Here is a 14,398-nt window from a genome sequence, read left to right on the forward strand (position 1 = left end):
TTTTTGTTTTTTTTTTTACCTTCACTGTACATGAGTTAACACTTCACATCATATTAAGAATAAATCACACAAAGAGTTTCATTTAATTCCCTGGAGAAAATCCAACAGAAAGAAAAAGAGATTACTTATTTCATTCACAGTATCAATCACCAGCCAGCAGTTTGTTTCAGCCAAGTTAGCAGCTTAAACTCAGTTAAGTCGTTCAATGTGAACGTTCGGAATAACAGGACGACAAAAGCAGTGGTCCTCAAATGTTTGGATTTAAAACACTTTTGAAAATGCAGAATGACAAAGAGAGCAGGGTTTTCTTTAATAGACTTGAAATGTATGAATCCCATCCTAAAAAAAATAGGAATTATAAGATTCCCTGTTTCTGCATCAAAACATATTTCTTCAGTCAAACATGATAAAACCCATCTGGTTGAAGCATTTCTAGAAATCTGGTCAAAGTTCTTAGTTTTGAAACATGTACTGAGTAGCAGAAAAAAAACTGTCGGATTTTACAGCATTTTACCCGCTGACCACACATCAGAGCCAATCAGGGACAAAATGGCCAATTCTCATCTTTGGCTGATTGATTGGTTCATGTCTAATCATGACCAAAACAACTCATCGATGCCGGCTTGACCTTTCAACAAGCAACCAGCTACAGAAATCCCCTTTTTGCATTTCTACCCAACTGACTCAGGCAACCTTATTAGAGATAACAGAAAAACAACAGCATTTATGAACATCCTGGGTATTTTTTTCTCTCATGTGCATTCTGAAAAATTACATGCAGCTCTTGTCAAAGAAAATGTAATCCACTGCAGCTAGAAAACTGAAACCATCTTACAAAGCCATTTATTTATTCCTGACTTGGCAAAAATGAGAACTTCTAGGAACATCATACCTACAACAAACGTTTATCTGCAGCCAGTGACAATGGAATTTCCACACCATTTCCTTTCTTCAAGTCATAACTGAAACAGTTGATAAGGGTAAGCCCCTAACCTCTTTCTACAGTAAACAGCAGCAAAGGGCTGTAAGTAGAACATCAGTGATGTTTGACCTCAAAGCTCCAGGCTGTGCGTCTGAGCAAGGTTTCGGTGGGTTGCATTTTCTGTCTCTGCACAGAGACTTAAAAGAAGTGTTATCACACACCTGGGGAAAACATGCACTTCCTATGCAATGAAGTCAACTTTTTTTTTTTTTTTTTTTTTAAAAGCTGATTTAAAAAAAAAAAAAAAAAAACATGATAAAAATCATACACAGTGACAGTAAGGTACATTTTTGGGAATCTAAAAAATGATTCTGTACGTCTGACACAGTTCATGCTGCCATCTACTAGCTATGAAAATAACTTTGATCTGATCAACCACAAGAAAAAAAAAAAGTCGCCATTTAGTCACACTAAAGAACATTCTGAAAAACAGGAATACAGTATTTCTTCTGCCCACACATTTCATAGATTTCTTTTGTGTTACAACCACAAAGCTTATTGTTTTTGCTTAATGGGCAAAAAAAATTAGATTTGGCTTCAACTGTGTTGTATAAATAATGAATTATAATTTTATAACGAACATTAAATTTAAAGCCAACAAGCAGACGAGATGAACTTCAAAACTGATCAGCGGTCAGAAAAGAAAACAACCTCGTGTCTGCTTAAGATTGTGCATAGTATAGTTGTCGACATAATATTTAAAAAGATTCTACTTTGCATCTAATATTGATCCAAAAATCAATATTTGGTACAGAATGCTGCACAGTAGCAGAATGACACAGACACTCCCTTCCCTCACTTGCAAGAGCTCACCTGAACAATCATGGATAAGAATCAAAACAGCAACGTGGTGCTAGGAATTGACAATTGGTTAGCACCTTTTCATCTACAGTGCAATTCAACTTCCACAACATGGCAAGCACATCTGGAGAAGAACCTTTATGGCCCTCTTCAGTGGGGAAAAAAAGCAAACATTTTGACTGGCGGTATATCGCTTATAAGGCAGGAAAGTCAAAAAAGTTGAAGGACGCCAGTAAGTCATCATGCTAGCTTTGCTAGCATCTTTATGCCAGTGAAGCGTCTTAAATACAGAAGCTCCGTTGTTTAAGATGAATGTGAGAAGCTACGTGAAGCTCTTGCATATCCCAGGAGTAAAGTTGTACGGCCACACGGCATAACGCTTTCTATTTAAATTTTGACAACTTACTGATAGCCCCATTGCGATGTTAAAATGACAATGTGTCAACAACGGTGAGCAGAAACCAGTCAGAACACAGGGCGATATGACTTTTTACGAATCTAGCTTACTCAAGGTGATCATTAAAAAATTTTTTTAAAAATTAATAAAAAAAAGCAGAAGGTGCAAAATTTACCAGAAACTGAACAGGTCTGCTGCTAAATACTTTGCGAATTTCCCAGTAGGGTTAATAAAGTATATTCATTCATTCATTTGTGCAGCCTGGATTTTCTACACTGTAAACATGTTTTGCATGGGCCACATCTATGCTTATTTCATAACAAAAAAGGTATTTCCAATTAACTGCTTAAGTGAATTGAACATACATACTTTTTATGAAGGGTGTGTTTAATGTATTGCTTTACAGGAAAGTAACACTTTCAATTTATATATTTTTTCTAAATGGTTGCTGAATTGCCTTCTGTTCATTGGTCTTACCCCAATAAAGATGGCGTCAATATCTTTATACTGCCTTTAGTTTTATGCTTCTGGGGGCGTTTTCTAGAAAGATTTCTGTCCTTTCAAGAAAAGGTTTCTGCGATATTGAAAATGGTGTGGGGCATTTTCCTTAGTATCACCATCAAGGATGAAATTTTAATATCTAGGTAACCATAGTCCCCGCTTACAAAAAGGAGACTGCATGCTCTTAAGTTTTAGTTCATCCTATAAAATCAGCGAATTTGTCCTTAAAGCTGTAAACAGGAACTTGAGAAAGGAAGTAAAAAGGAGAAGCACATTACCCTTAAACTAAAACGATTTTTGGTGTGGTTATCACTTTAAGGAGAGAAGAAGTTTCCTTCAGCTACAGCAGCCTCACAGGCCATTCACTACCTGTCGAGTCACAATAAATCACACTTGCATGAGACAGAAACAAGATAACAGGAAAACGTCACAAATTTTAATTGGTTCCTGTTTTCAGACAGCAAAATGCTCAAGGTTGCCCAATTAAACAAGACAATTAAATAATGGAATTCTAGCACCAGTTGTTACCCGTTTTAAGTCAAAAATAGTCGTTTTTACAAACCAGAACAAGAAGTTTCAGTAGTAATAAGCATAATGGGACATTTGAATGCTTAAAGATATAATCTGAGGTCAATACGCCGGTTGTTAGTTCTTCAGCATTCAGGGTTTCCCCATAAAGTGCTGTTAACACATTGGCGTTAGTATGGAAAACCCTGACATTAGCACTAATAGGCCTGGTCCATCTTACAAAACTCAATGTCATAAAACAGCAAAAAACACTTAAAGGAAATTAACAAACCTAAAAACTTCCCAAAGCAGACTCTGTTAACTGAGTCACAAGATATAAAGTGCTGTATTTAAATTTGAAAACAGTGATCAGGCTTCTTACGTCAAAGGTAAGGTATCCTTGAATTCAAAATATTTAGTTAAATTTGTTGCTGCACACTAGCACAGTTGTTGTCTAAAGTACTGACAGTGCTTCTGGTCTGTTTCATTGTCAGCGGGCAATAAAAAGATGCTTTCTCAGTTTGTGTTTTGATTTCGGAGGCAAACATCAGCCCTGCATGTCAGCTGAGCTGAGATCTGGTGATTTAATACCACATGCAGGCCCTGACATCACCGTCCACCAATGTGCCAATCACTTGTACTCGGTGTTGGCCACTCACGTCACACTTCATCGTTGCATTTAAACTAATCACTCGCCATGGCAGCAAAGTGTCTCCCCCACAGCATAACAAATACCATCAAATCTTCTTCACAGCGGGAGGCCGGGGTGAAGATTTTCCCTTGAAAGTCTCAATTACTTGTACCCCATCACTTCAGCTCCCAAACTATATGCTGCAGATGTCTCTTTCAATCACAATACTTTCGCTGAGGAGAAAACAAACAAAACAAAACAATAAAAATAAATGGGAGGGGAGGGGAGGGGGGGGGGKGTGATGGACTATTGTGCTAAGATTAGGCATTTAAGCTATTTATGTCATTGTTTTTGAATGGAAGGGTGTGCCCTTTTAAAATGTTACAAGTACAGCGTGTCTCTGGTGGATGCTGGTATTGTGTAGGGGGCATCTGACAGTCTGAACTACATCATGTGTGCATGACTATTTTCATTTACATAATTGTAACAGGCACGTACAACTGTTAACAAATATACGTACTCAGCTCTAAAGTGCATTTAAAGCCGAGTGTTTTTCACTTGAAAATGTTCATCACAACACACCCCAACACGGACAGAGAGGATGTTAAGGACAACCACTGAATTAAAATGAGATAAAGAGGAATAACCAGTCAGTAATCCAGTCGATCCTAATCGAGCGTTACAAACAAACAGGCGGAGAGAAGGTAAACTAGGCCCAGCGTTATTATACTCGATCCGTTTTCACCTCAACAGCCGACATTACATCTCAAAAACACACACACACAAACAAGAGTGAGTACAAGAGAAAACAACGAGCCCCAAAAGGGAAAAAAAAAATTTTTTAGCAACACACGTTTAACAATCTAGTTTTTCCTTATTTCGCCGAGCATCAACACGACATTTTATCCCAACGGCTAATAGGCTTACCGGACAGTTCGTCGGGTTCCAGCCCGCTTTCGGTGTCGAGTCCGCAGATCACAAAATAATCTGCGAACCGGGAGGAACCGGAGCTGAAGCCGGTGGTCATTTTGAGACTGGTCCGGTGATGCCCTCACACCTGGAACACCGAGCATATTAAAGTAACTCGGAGAAGTGATTTCTCCTGGCCATTACGTGCGAGACGCTACTGCGAGGCTCGAAAAACTGCACTCATATTTAGCTGCTGAACCCGCAGTAGGTACAGCCGATCCGCACACATCCGCTCATGCCTCCTTCAAAATAAAACACCCTTCAAATTAAAAGCTCCAAGGAACCAATTCAAACGCGCTTTATTTGGGCTCTTAAAATTGGCACAAGTTTTAAAATGAGAATTGAATTAGATTTCTAACATTAGATTCTAAATTAACGAACAAACTTAACTTACATGAGTAACTGTCTCAAATAAATTTTCTTCTAAGTAAAGATTAAATACCTATAATGTTAACCTATCTTAATGCAGAGAATATTTCTGTGAAATGCTTGGGAAACGTTTGAATGTTCATGGCGTTTTTGAATTGATGATCTGCTAGATCATATATCTAGCAGTGGCAACATTTTCAGCTTTCAGATGTCCGTCCCCAATTATTTAAACAAATAAAGGCTACAGAGTATATTTTTGCTATATTCTTTTATTTCTGAAGAGGATGTCAGAATCAAAGGGTTGCTCATATATAGATAGGCATTCTTATTGTAGTTATTAAAGTGTGAAGTTATTTAGTCGTTTTCTAAAATATCTAGACACAGGACCAAATTATTTCTGCTACGCAGAACAGGGGCTCTGATCTGTACATTTTCATAATATAAATTTAAAAAACCTGAAACTGCCGGTGGTCAATATTTTAGGAATCTAAAATCCCTCCTAAAAGCTCTGCCAGTGAACTTGAATAAAGAATGGCCTGAATAACCAATCACCACCACTTGGTGGCACTATTCACTTTGTGTGAAATCTCTTGCTCTATTTAAAGGTTTATTGTTTTTTTTTTTATTATTTGAAGTAAAGCAGACAATAATTGAGAAGCGAAAGAGAAACATTGTCTTTCAAGTGAACTTGATGTTTTATGAACACAAAGAATGCAATAAACTAACCCATCCATTAAAACCTCATACTTGAGAAATTCAACATCAAGCATCTACAAAAAAAAAAGAAACATACTTTTTTTACAGACAACACTTTAATTGCAAAGTAAAATTATTTTAATTGGTGATTTAAAAAAAAAAGCTTAGTCAGGACAGAAATAAACTTATCTGTTTGTTACAGAAACAGAAGGACTTTAATACTCAGCACAAAGTAATACTGCAATTTAAATAAATGAAAAAGGGGACGACAAAAATTATCTTAATTTTTAGGAATAAAATACCTTTTAGAACAAATGAATATTCAGTCTGGGGCTGGTAATGGGACTATGTAGGAAACAACATTGTAATAGCAATCAAAATGTACCTGCATTTTTTTGGGGGGGGGAAATATAAAGTTAGAAGTTTTTGACCATATAGGAAAATGGAATAAGACTGCATTCATCATGATTTATTGATTTCCCTCACCAAATGAATAAGTTCCATTTTCAAAGTCAAAAGTGTTTTTAAGTGTACAAATACAGGCCTCTTAATAGCATAAACCGCCTCTCATTAATATTTACTTTGAATAAGTTAAAGATAACAGAAGAGTATCAATCCCTGGAAATCTTCTCAGGAAATGAAACATTAACCTTGGGCATGCTTGGGGAAAAAAAAGCAAAGTCCTTCTTTAGGCTGCTTATATTAACATAGAGGTTTAAACGAGAACAGTGTGGCAGTGAATCCAGGCACAATTTTAGTTAGAACATCCATTTTTAACCTAACGAAATTAGGCATTAAAATAATAAAATCAAAACAGAACAGTGTAACATTATTGCTGTGGTGGTACAGATAATTGAGATAAAACCAGACACAAAAATGTTCAAATAAATATTAACAGAATTAAAGACTTGACTGTTTGGAAGGTGTTATTCAGCTAGACATAGGCAACTATTGCTCTGGTGACTTTAAAGGTGGATGTTCACTACAGTTTCCATAAGATACTTATGGATCTATTGCAGACAGAATAACAACTTTTGCACTGCAGCAAAACCATGAAAGCATCCTACCAGTAGCACCTGTACTTGTCTGGAAAGAATCAAAAATAAGCAGTGCCTTAAATAAAAACAAATAAATCTAATTTCTTATTTACAAACTGTGCCAGAATCAGCAACATGAGTCACAGAAAGTAATTCTGCACAGAAGTAGTTTACACGTTGTTTAGCATGAGGAGAAAAAAAAATCCACCACAGCATGCATTTTGTGGTCAGTGCTTGTTACGGCTTCTCCAAGAACGGCACACCAGCATCCGCGCACAACACTGACGCGAAAGCAGCTACATTGCGACGGCTGAGGTCCTGATCCGAGCAAAGGGAACCGTAGGGACAGTCGGCGAATGAGATGCTCAGGTGTTTGAAGAGTCCTACTCGAGTTTCTGCTGCAGCTTTTTCTGGAAGCAGACGGGCAAGATGGAGAGAACGGCGAGGATGCCGAGCACGGCCAGGGAGTTCCAGGACACGGCCTCGCCGGCTGTGGTGAGCTTGTACAGCGTTGTTCCGGCGTTGATCGCTACGAAGGACGGCGGCGCCACTCCTGTCAAGCAGCCGGGGTAAACGCAAGCGAGTCAGAAACAGCTGATCTCACCAAAAGGAAAATGAAATAGAAAGCACAAAGGATGTTACCGAGGAAGGTGCCGACGAAAAACACCCCCAAAGGCACGTTGATGACCGGAGAGGTGATGTTAATGAACCAGTTCGGAAGAAAGGGGGTTATCCTCAGGAAGATGATGTAATTGATTAAATGATCTCTATGCTTGTCAACCTGCCAACGAGTAAAGAAAAAAAAGAAACTTATTCCTACCTCGGTAAAACATTACCACAAAGAGGAAACTTTTCAAAACATTCACAGTACAATCAACATAAAGAAAAATAAAAACCCAACAGTTTCACTATATTTGTCTAGAGCTATGACTGCTTCATTCATAGGCTAGTCATTAATTCATAAAATTACAATTTAATTTCTGTTTAACTTTGTTTTTTTAAGTTGGTTTCCGTTTGTTTCTATGTCTTCAGAATTCTCCAACAGACAGGCACACTTTGGCAGGCCCCGGTTAAATTTCTTCAGGAATTTTCTAGTTATGAATTATTACCTGCTGGGACCATTTCTGCGCTCTCTCTGTGAGGTATTTGTAGACCACTGGTCGGCCCACCAGATATGACAACATATAGCAGAAGGAAGCTCCAAGTCCAGAACACTGCCAGAAGAATAGAGAAATGACGATATATTAAAACATAAAAGGGAAAGAGGCCACATAGAACGAGTTAACAATCATAAACTGAAAAGCAACCTTAAATAAATAAATGAACAGCAGATTAGAATACTGTCTATCTCCAACCAGCAGCTGTATACTTAGCTTACTTAACATCAAACAGCAGTTGTGCAGTTATTTAGAAACCACACCAAGAAGTTCCAAAGATGACGCTGAGGGTTTTGGGTTTTCACGCTCCAACCACAGCCCTCGCTACTATGAACACATTTATGAATTATTTTTTGCAAAACAGTTTCCACACAGATTGTTAGAATATAGAAAACTTAAAGTGTTGCAAGACGGACAGAGAAAATAATAAAAACAGTAGTGGCACATTCATGTGGTACACCAAGTCAGAAATTTTGTAATAATAATAATAATTGAATAAGTTTAAGGAAGACTATTTTAATAGCAGCAAAAAAGTTTAATCTTACTAGTAATATTATATAACTTAAATTTAAGCCATGTTAATAAGTCTTTCTGAAAAAGTATTTTGCTTGGCAAAAAAACAAAAAACAGCATGCTTCGTTCGATGGATTTTTATGTTCAATTGTAGAAATACAGCTTAAATACAGCATAAAGCTTTTCTACTCACCAAGCAGACTAAGAAAAGAGCCAAAGGGAAAGGGTAAAGGTAGCCAGACAGGATGCTGAGGAAGATCGATCCAGGGATAGCAAACGTCTGGAGGCTGACTTAAGTGTTAAGGTGAACAACTTTACAAACACAATGAAACACTTTTTATACAGTGAAAAGCAATAGTAGGGAGCATAAAATCAGAGAACAGCCATACGTAACAATAGTACACCAACTTCAAAACAAAATTGAATCAAAATTAATGAATAAATGCCAAAAAACAAACCAAAATTCATTAGTCAAAAAGGGATTTCTTTTCTATTTAAGGATACAAAATATATGTTGCAAAATATGCCACCAACACCTGGGTATAGTAGGTGTCCTTATATTTGGACAACACTGTTCCTAATGCTTTGGCATCATCCATGTCTTTAGGGATCTTGATTTTTTCCATTTCATCACTGTATAAAAGAAAGACAATTGCAATTCAGGAAAAAAAAGCATAAAATTCTAATCATGTATTCTCAGATAAAAAGCAGAGTCCTTCCATTAGCGCTGCTATTCCTCTAAACATGACATGTTTTAACACTCGATAGTTTTGAGGTAATCAAAGTAAAAGGTGAGGAAGTATGACTAAATAAAAGTATGATGCAGCTATAGTTTTTAATTTACCTCTAATAAGTCATCAGTTCGATTGCTCATGTTTGGACAGATGTTCTGCTGTTGGAATCCATTTCTTGCTTTTATCAAAAACATTTCTCTCCTTCAGTTTAAATACTGATATAAACCCTTTATCTATGTTCAACAAAAGAGCTGGCAGGTTCATTTTAACTTTAAGTTTTGCTTATTATTTCCCCACTGTAAACAAAGTCTGATCATGTTATTAGTAAAATTTCATATTAAAATCTGAAGCTCTTTAAAAACTGGTCAGGAAAAAAAAGGACTGAGCATTTCAATCAAAAGATTATCTTTGTGTCAGTGAAAGCAAGCCTCCCAACTAGAATGAAATGATTCTATTCAACAGTAAAGAATTAAAACAGTAGAGTATTATTATTAATAGCAACTCACACTAAAAGGTACGACGTCTGATGCTGCCACCCCCAACACATAACCCGTTTAAAATTTGCTAAACCAAACAGCAACTTACTCTCGAAGTTCTGGGAAGTTCCTGTAGACCAAGTACATGACTGAGGCAGAGCAGGCAAATATCAATGCCAGAATTAGCAGAGACATGCGTGTTGAGCCGCCTATAATTTGTTGAGCCTCTGTGAGGAAAGAAAATGATAGTTACTGCAAAGCAACCAGATAATCCTGCTCCTCGGGAGTTTTGAGTCATTTGCATGTCTTTTGCATCACTTGTTGAGGTCCCTGAGGGAGCTCTGGTTCTCATGTGGGACAGACTCCTGCTACTGCCATCACAGCTCATTTAATCGAGCTTCAGGAAAGATACAACTATTTAAGGACTTTTTTCAAGATGGCATGCTATTCTGAAAACCTTTTAGCATTCTTCTGTTTAATCAAACTCATTAAAAATGTATGATGGCTAGAAACAGGTGGAAAAATGTAACAGAAATGATCAAAAAAAAGTAACAAACCAACTCAAGAATTAGGGGTAAAAAGTGCCATGCTAAGCTGACTCTTCTGATTGAAGGCACCTGTTGCTCTGAATGATAGATACATTATATTGTTACAAAACCATAATTCAGTTACAGTCCACAATAGTTTATCTATTTTTACTTAAATAAAGAAACAAGTGTTAGAAGATCTTTAAACCTAGAGTGAGTGAGACGGACATTTAGGCAATATAAACTTCAGAAAGTTACCAACTTTACACAACAAACAAGAGGCTGTTTGTGTAAAGCCTCTTGTTGGCCAACAAAATTTCCTGGTATAGAAAATTCCAGGAATTCAGGAAAGAAACCCTACACAAATTACTTAAAATGCCAAGAAAATGTACAAATAGCCCTGATTTTAAGCAGACCACTACTAAGTTCATATTTCTTTAAAATGCCAGAAAATGTTATTGAAAAAAAGTGACAATTTGTCAGGCCCACAGGTTATTGCAATGCAATTGTTGCTTATACTGATATCTCAGTTGCAATTAACCCACATCCTGTGACACTATTCTAATGTTCTCAACATCAAATTGCTGCAATCATGTTCTTAGAGCAGTAGTATCTGATCCAGTTAATGTCAAAATAGCCTGCAATGAGGCAATGAGAGTCATAAATACAACATGTGTAAAAGACATGAATGTATGGCAGTGGGAGTGTCATGACTCGACAGGCAGTGCAACTCTGGCACCCCTTGCAATTTTAATTTTGCTTAGCCTTAGACCATTACAACTCGATATAATGTACAAGTCTAAATTAAATTACCTATAATTTACATCTTCACTCAATTCGTACAAATAAATGTGTTATCGGCCACAGCAATCCAGCAATGTCTAAAATTGTAACCAAGAATCGGAGAACTAGCTCGAGTGATGAACAAAGTTCCTTTGATTAGATTCCGGTTTGTTTTAGGTCTGTAGATTTCTCAGGACTAAATTAGTTAACTACCCCTAAAAATCAACAATGGTTCAACGAATATTTTAAACTATTTATCTAATCATAGGAGGTAAAACTTTATTATGTCGTATGATTTTAATGTTATAGTTACAGCTGCCTCGGGTTGCTATTTTTAAAAGACAGAAGAAGTATGTTTGGCTGTGTAACTGTTACCATCTTTGGAGGTCTTGTGAGAAATTGTGTTCCCCTGTGAAAATCTGTTCCCCCTGTGTCGGGAGCGCGCATTGCAGCCAGAGAGGTGGATCCGGCGGATCTGACCATTTTCACAGCGCTTCTGATTGATTTCTCGGTAAAAACTACTCATATAATCATGTCAATGTTGTAACTTTCAGTTTAATCGGCAGCTRTCAAAATAAAAATRCATACATAAATAAACAAGGTCTTGTGTGGAGGTCTTTTTACGCTGTTTTGTGTTATTTTAACCGCGAAGAGAACCGATCTTTTTTCAGCTTTTGTCTCGTAAGCCTGACAAATAAAAGTCAGTCAATAAACACAGGTTTCCAGCAGGGGGGGAACAAAATATGTTAGCCTCCTGATAAAATCTGTTCCCCCTCTATAAAATGGAAACAAATTAAGTTACCCACAAAGACTTTTACTGTGTTAATTCCCATAATCTTCAACAAGAAATCCTGCAAGTTTGAAAACATTTGCTCTTTTTTTGCCAAAGTAAGAATGGGGGACCAAAATATTTTAACCGCCTGATAAAATCTGTTCCGCCTCTATAAAATGGAAACAAATTAATTTACCCACAAAGTCTTTTACTGTGTTCGTTCCTCTTATTATCAACAAGAAATCCTGTGATTTTAATAACATTTGCTCTTTTTTTGCCAAAGTTGGGATGGGGGAACAAAATATTTTAACCGCCTGATAAAATCTGTTCCCCCTCTATAAAATGGAAACAAATTAAGTTACCCGCAAGGTATTTTACTGTGTTCATTTCTCTTATGATCAACAAGAAATCCTGCAAGTTTGAAAACATTTGCTCTTTTTTGCCAAAGTTAGGATGGGGGAACAAAATATTTTAACCGCCTGATAAAATCTGTTCCCCCTACATAAAATGGAAACAAATTACTTTACCTGCAAAGTCTTTTACTGTGTTCATTCCTCTTATGAGCAACAAGAAATCCTGCACGTTTGAAAACATTGCTCTTTTTTTGCCTAAGTTAGGATGGGGGAACAAAATATTTTAACCGCCTGATAAAATCTGTTCCCCCTACATAAAATGGAAACAAATCAATTTACCTGCAAGTCTTTTATTGTGTTAATTCCTCTCATTATCAACAAGAAATACTACAAGTTTGAAAACATTTGCTCTTTATTTGCCAAAGTTAGGACTGGAGAATAAAATATTTTATCTCTTTCAGCCGCCTGAAATAATATGTTCCCCCTACATAAAATGGACATGTACAGTGAATTAATTTGTTACCTAAAATTTGAATCATTAAATCAAGCTGTATATTTCAGTTGACAGAAAAACTCCTAGCAAAAGAGGTTGTGGATTTTCCTGTTTCCACTGCGTCGGTCTACAGCATGAGGTTGGACATTGCTGTGAGACTTATTCTTAACAGTGGTGATTATAACATTAACATTCTTATTTTGAGTGTTAATGAAAATTTTTATCATTACTATAATTTGTACTTAGCCAAAACTTAATACATCAACATGTGAAAAGTTATTTAACAAAATTGTTAGTCAATAACTTAATTAATTTGTTTCCATTTTATGTAGGGGGAACAGATTTTATCAGGCGGTTAAAATATTTTGTTCCCCCATCCTAACTTTGGCAAATAAAGAGCAAATGTTTTCAAACTTGCAGGATTTCTTGTTGATCATAAGAGGAACGAACGCAGTAAAAGACCTTGTGGGTAAATTAATTTGTTTCCATTTTATAGAGGGGGAACAGATTTTATCAGGCGGTTAAAATATTTTGTTCCCCCATCCTAACTTTGGCAAAAAAAGAGCAAATGTTTTCAAACTTGCGCCGTGAAAACGGTCAGATCCGCCGGATCCACTTCTCTGGCTGCAATGCGCGCTCCCGACACAGGGGGAACAGATTTTCACAGGGGAACAGAATTTCTCACAAGACCGGTATCATGCTAACCATCGAAGTCATCGCTGGAGGGTAATTTTTCACTAGCTCGCTGTGGCTAACTTTAGCTCCTGCTCTTCAATACTGACCTATGTTCGTGTAAATAAGAAGACCGAAGCCCAGTGTGTTGCCTAATTTGTATTGCCAATAGGTATTCAATCCCCTTTCCTCTCAGGTCAACAGTTAGCCTCTTTAGGGAACTTACCTTTCACAAGCTGAGAGTCTCTGTCGCCAGACTTCACTTCCGTCTGCGTCGATGAGGACAAATTGTCCGCGTCTCGTACATCTCTCCGCTTTTTGGCCATTTTTTACAGTTGTTACGACGGTAGATGCTCAGTGTATGGATCGGTGAATCAGCAGCAACCCCGGCACGGTAACACCGGGTGACAGTCTGATGACACGTTAGACAGAGTGACCTTTTACCTCCACGCGTCGAGTTGCAAACCCCCAACTACCCACAGCAGCGCCCCCTGCAGTAACATAGCTGAACTTACAGCATAAACAAGTTAATCGTGTTTTAACGTCCTCTGAAAATCGAAAACTTTCAAAAATCAAAGGATAAAAGTTAATTACGGGGATTTAATTTGAATATTTATGGTTAGATAGGAAGGAAAGATCCAAAATTAGTTTTCATTTTGCCCCACTTTTAGTCTATTTTACATGTTTGACAACAGATATTTGTGTATATGAAGAGTAAAAATAACTTGTACCTGAATTCAAATACATGACTTCATGTAATTGCAAGATAAATATTTTAATGACAGTAAGAGATTGTACTAAATATTAAAAGCAGGCGCACCAACAATTTAATTTTGCCTTACTGTGTAGGCTGTTACGTATTTACCACTGTGTGAATATGTCTACCCCCACTTACCCTAACTTGCTGCTGTGACATCTGAATTCCTTCATTGACAATAAAGGATATTTTTATTCTATTCTTTTATATTCTATGTAATAATAGATACCTTTATTTTAAGATTTTTACAAATCCTACCATACCACAGATT

At 36.9% G+C, this 14,398-nt stretch overlaps 2 protein-coding genes across 7 annotated transcripts in view; both read right to left on the reverse strand.

The window, feature by feature from the left end:
* Positions 1–5,016, reverse strand: part of dennd5a (DENN/MADD domain containing 5A) — a 32,120-nt gene extending 27,104 nt beyond the window's left edge. For 3 of the 6 annotated variants that reach the window (XM_017304024.1, XM_008405263.2, XM_017304023.1), the window contains exon 1: positions 4,747–5,016. In XM_017304024.1, the coding sequence (XP_017159513.1) occupies positions 4,747–4,846 (100 nt within the window). In that variant the 5' untranslated portion in view covers positions 4,847–5,016. The remainder of the gene's footprint in view (positions 1–4,746) is intronic. The other 3 variants (XM_017304026.1, XM_008405264.2, XM_017304025.1) reach the window with 1 other exon arrangement.
* Positions 5,017–5,952: 936 nt separating this feature from the next.
* On the reverse strand, positions 5,953–13,817 carry tmem41b (transmembrane protein 41B). The gene is made up of 7 exons (XM_008405265.2): positions 13,597–13,817; positions 9,880–9,997; positions 9,065–9,193; positions 8,754–8,847; positions 8,000–8,104; positions 7,533–7,671; positions 5,953–7,443 (listed from the first exon to the last, which is right to left on the reverse strand). The coding sequence occupies exons 1-7, from the start codon at positions 13,694–13,696 to the stop codon at positions 7,274–7,276; spliced, it is 855 nt and encodes a 284-aa protein (XP_008403487.1). The 5' UTR covers positions 13,697–13,817; the 3' UTR covers positions 5,953–7,273.
* Positions 13,818–14,398: the final 581 nt, after the last annotated feature.

The sequence above is a fragment of the Poecilia reticulata genome, linkage group LG3, assembly GCF_000633615.1.
Source record: "Poecilia reticulata strain Guanapo linkage group LG3, Guppy_female_1.0+MT, whole genome shotgun sequence".
Taxonomy (NCBI): domain Eukaryota; kingdom Metazoa; phylum Chordata; class Actinopteri; order Cyprinodontiformes; family Poeciliidae; genus Poecilia; species Poecilia reticulata.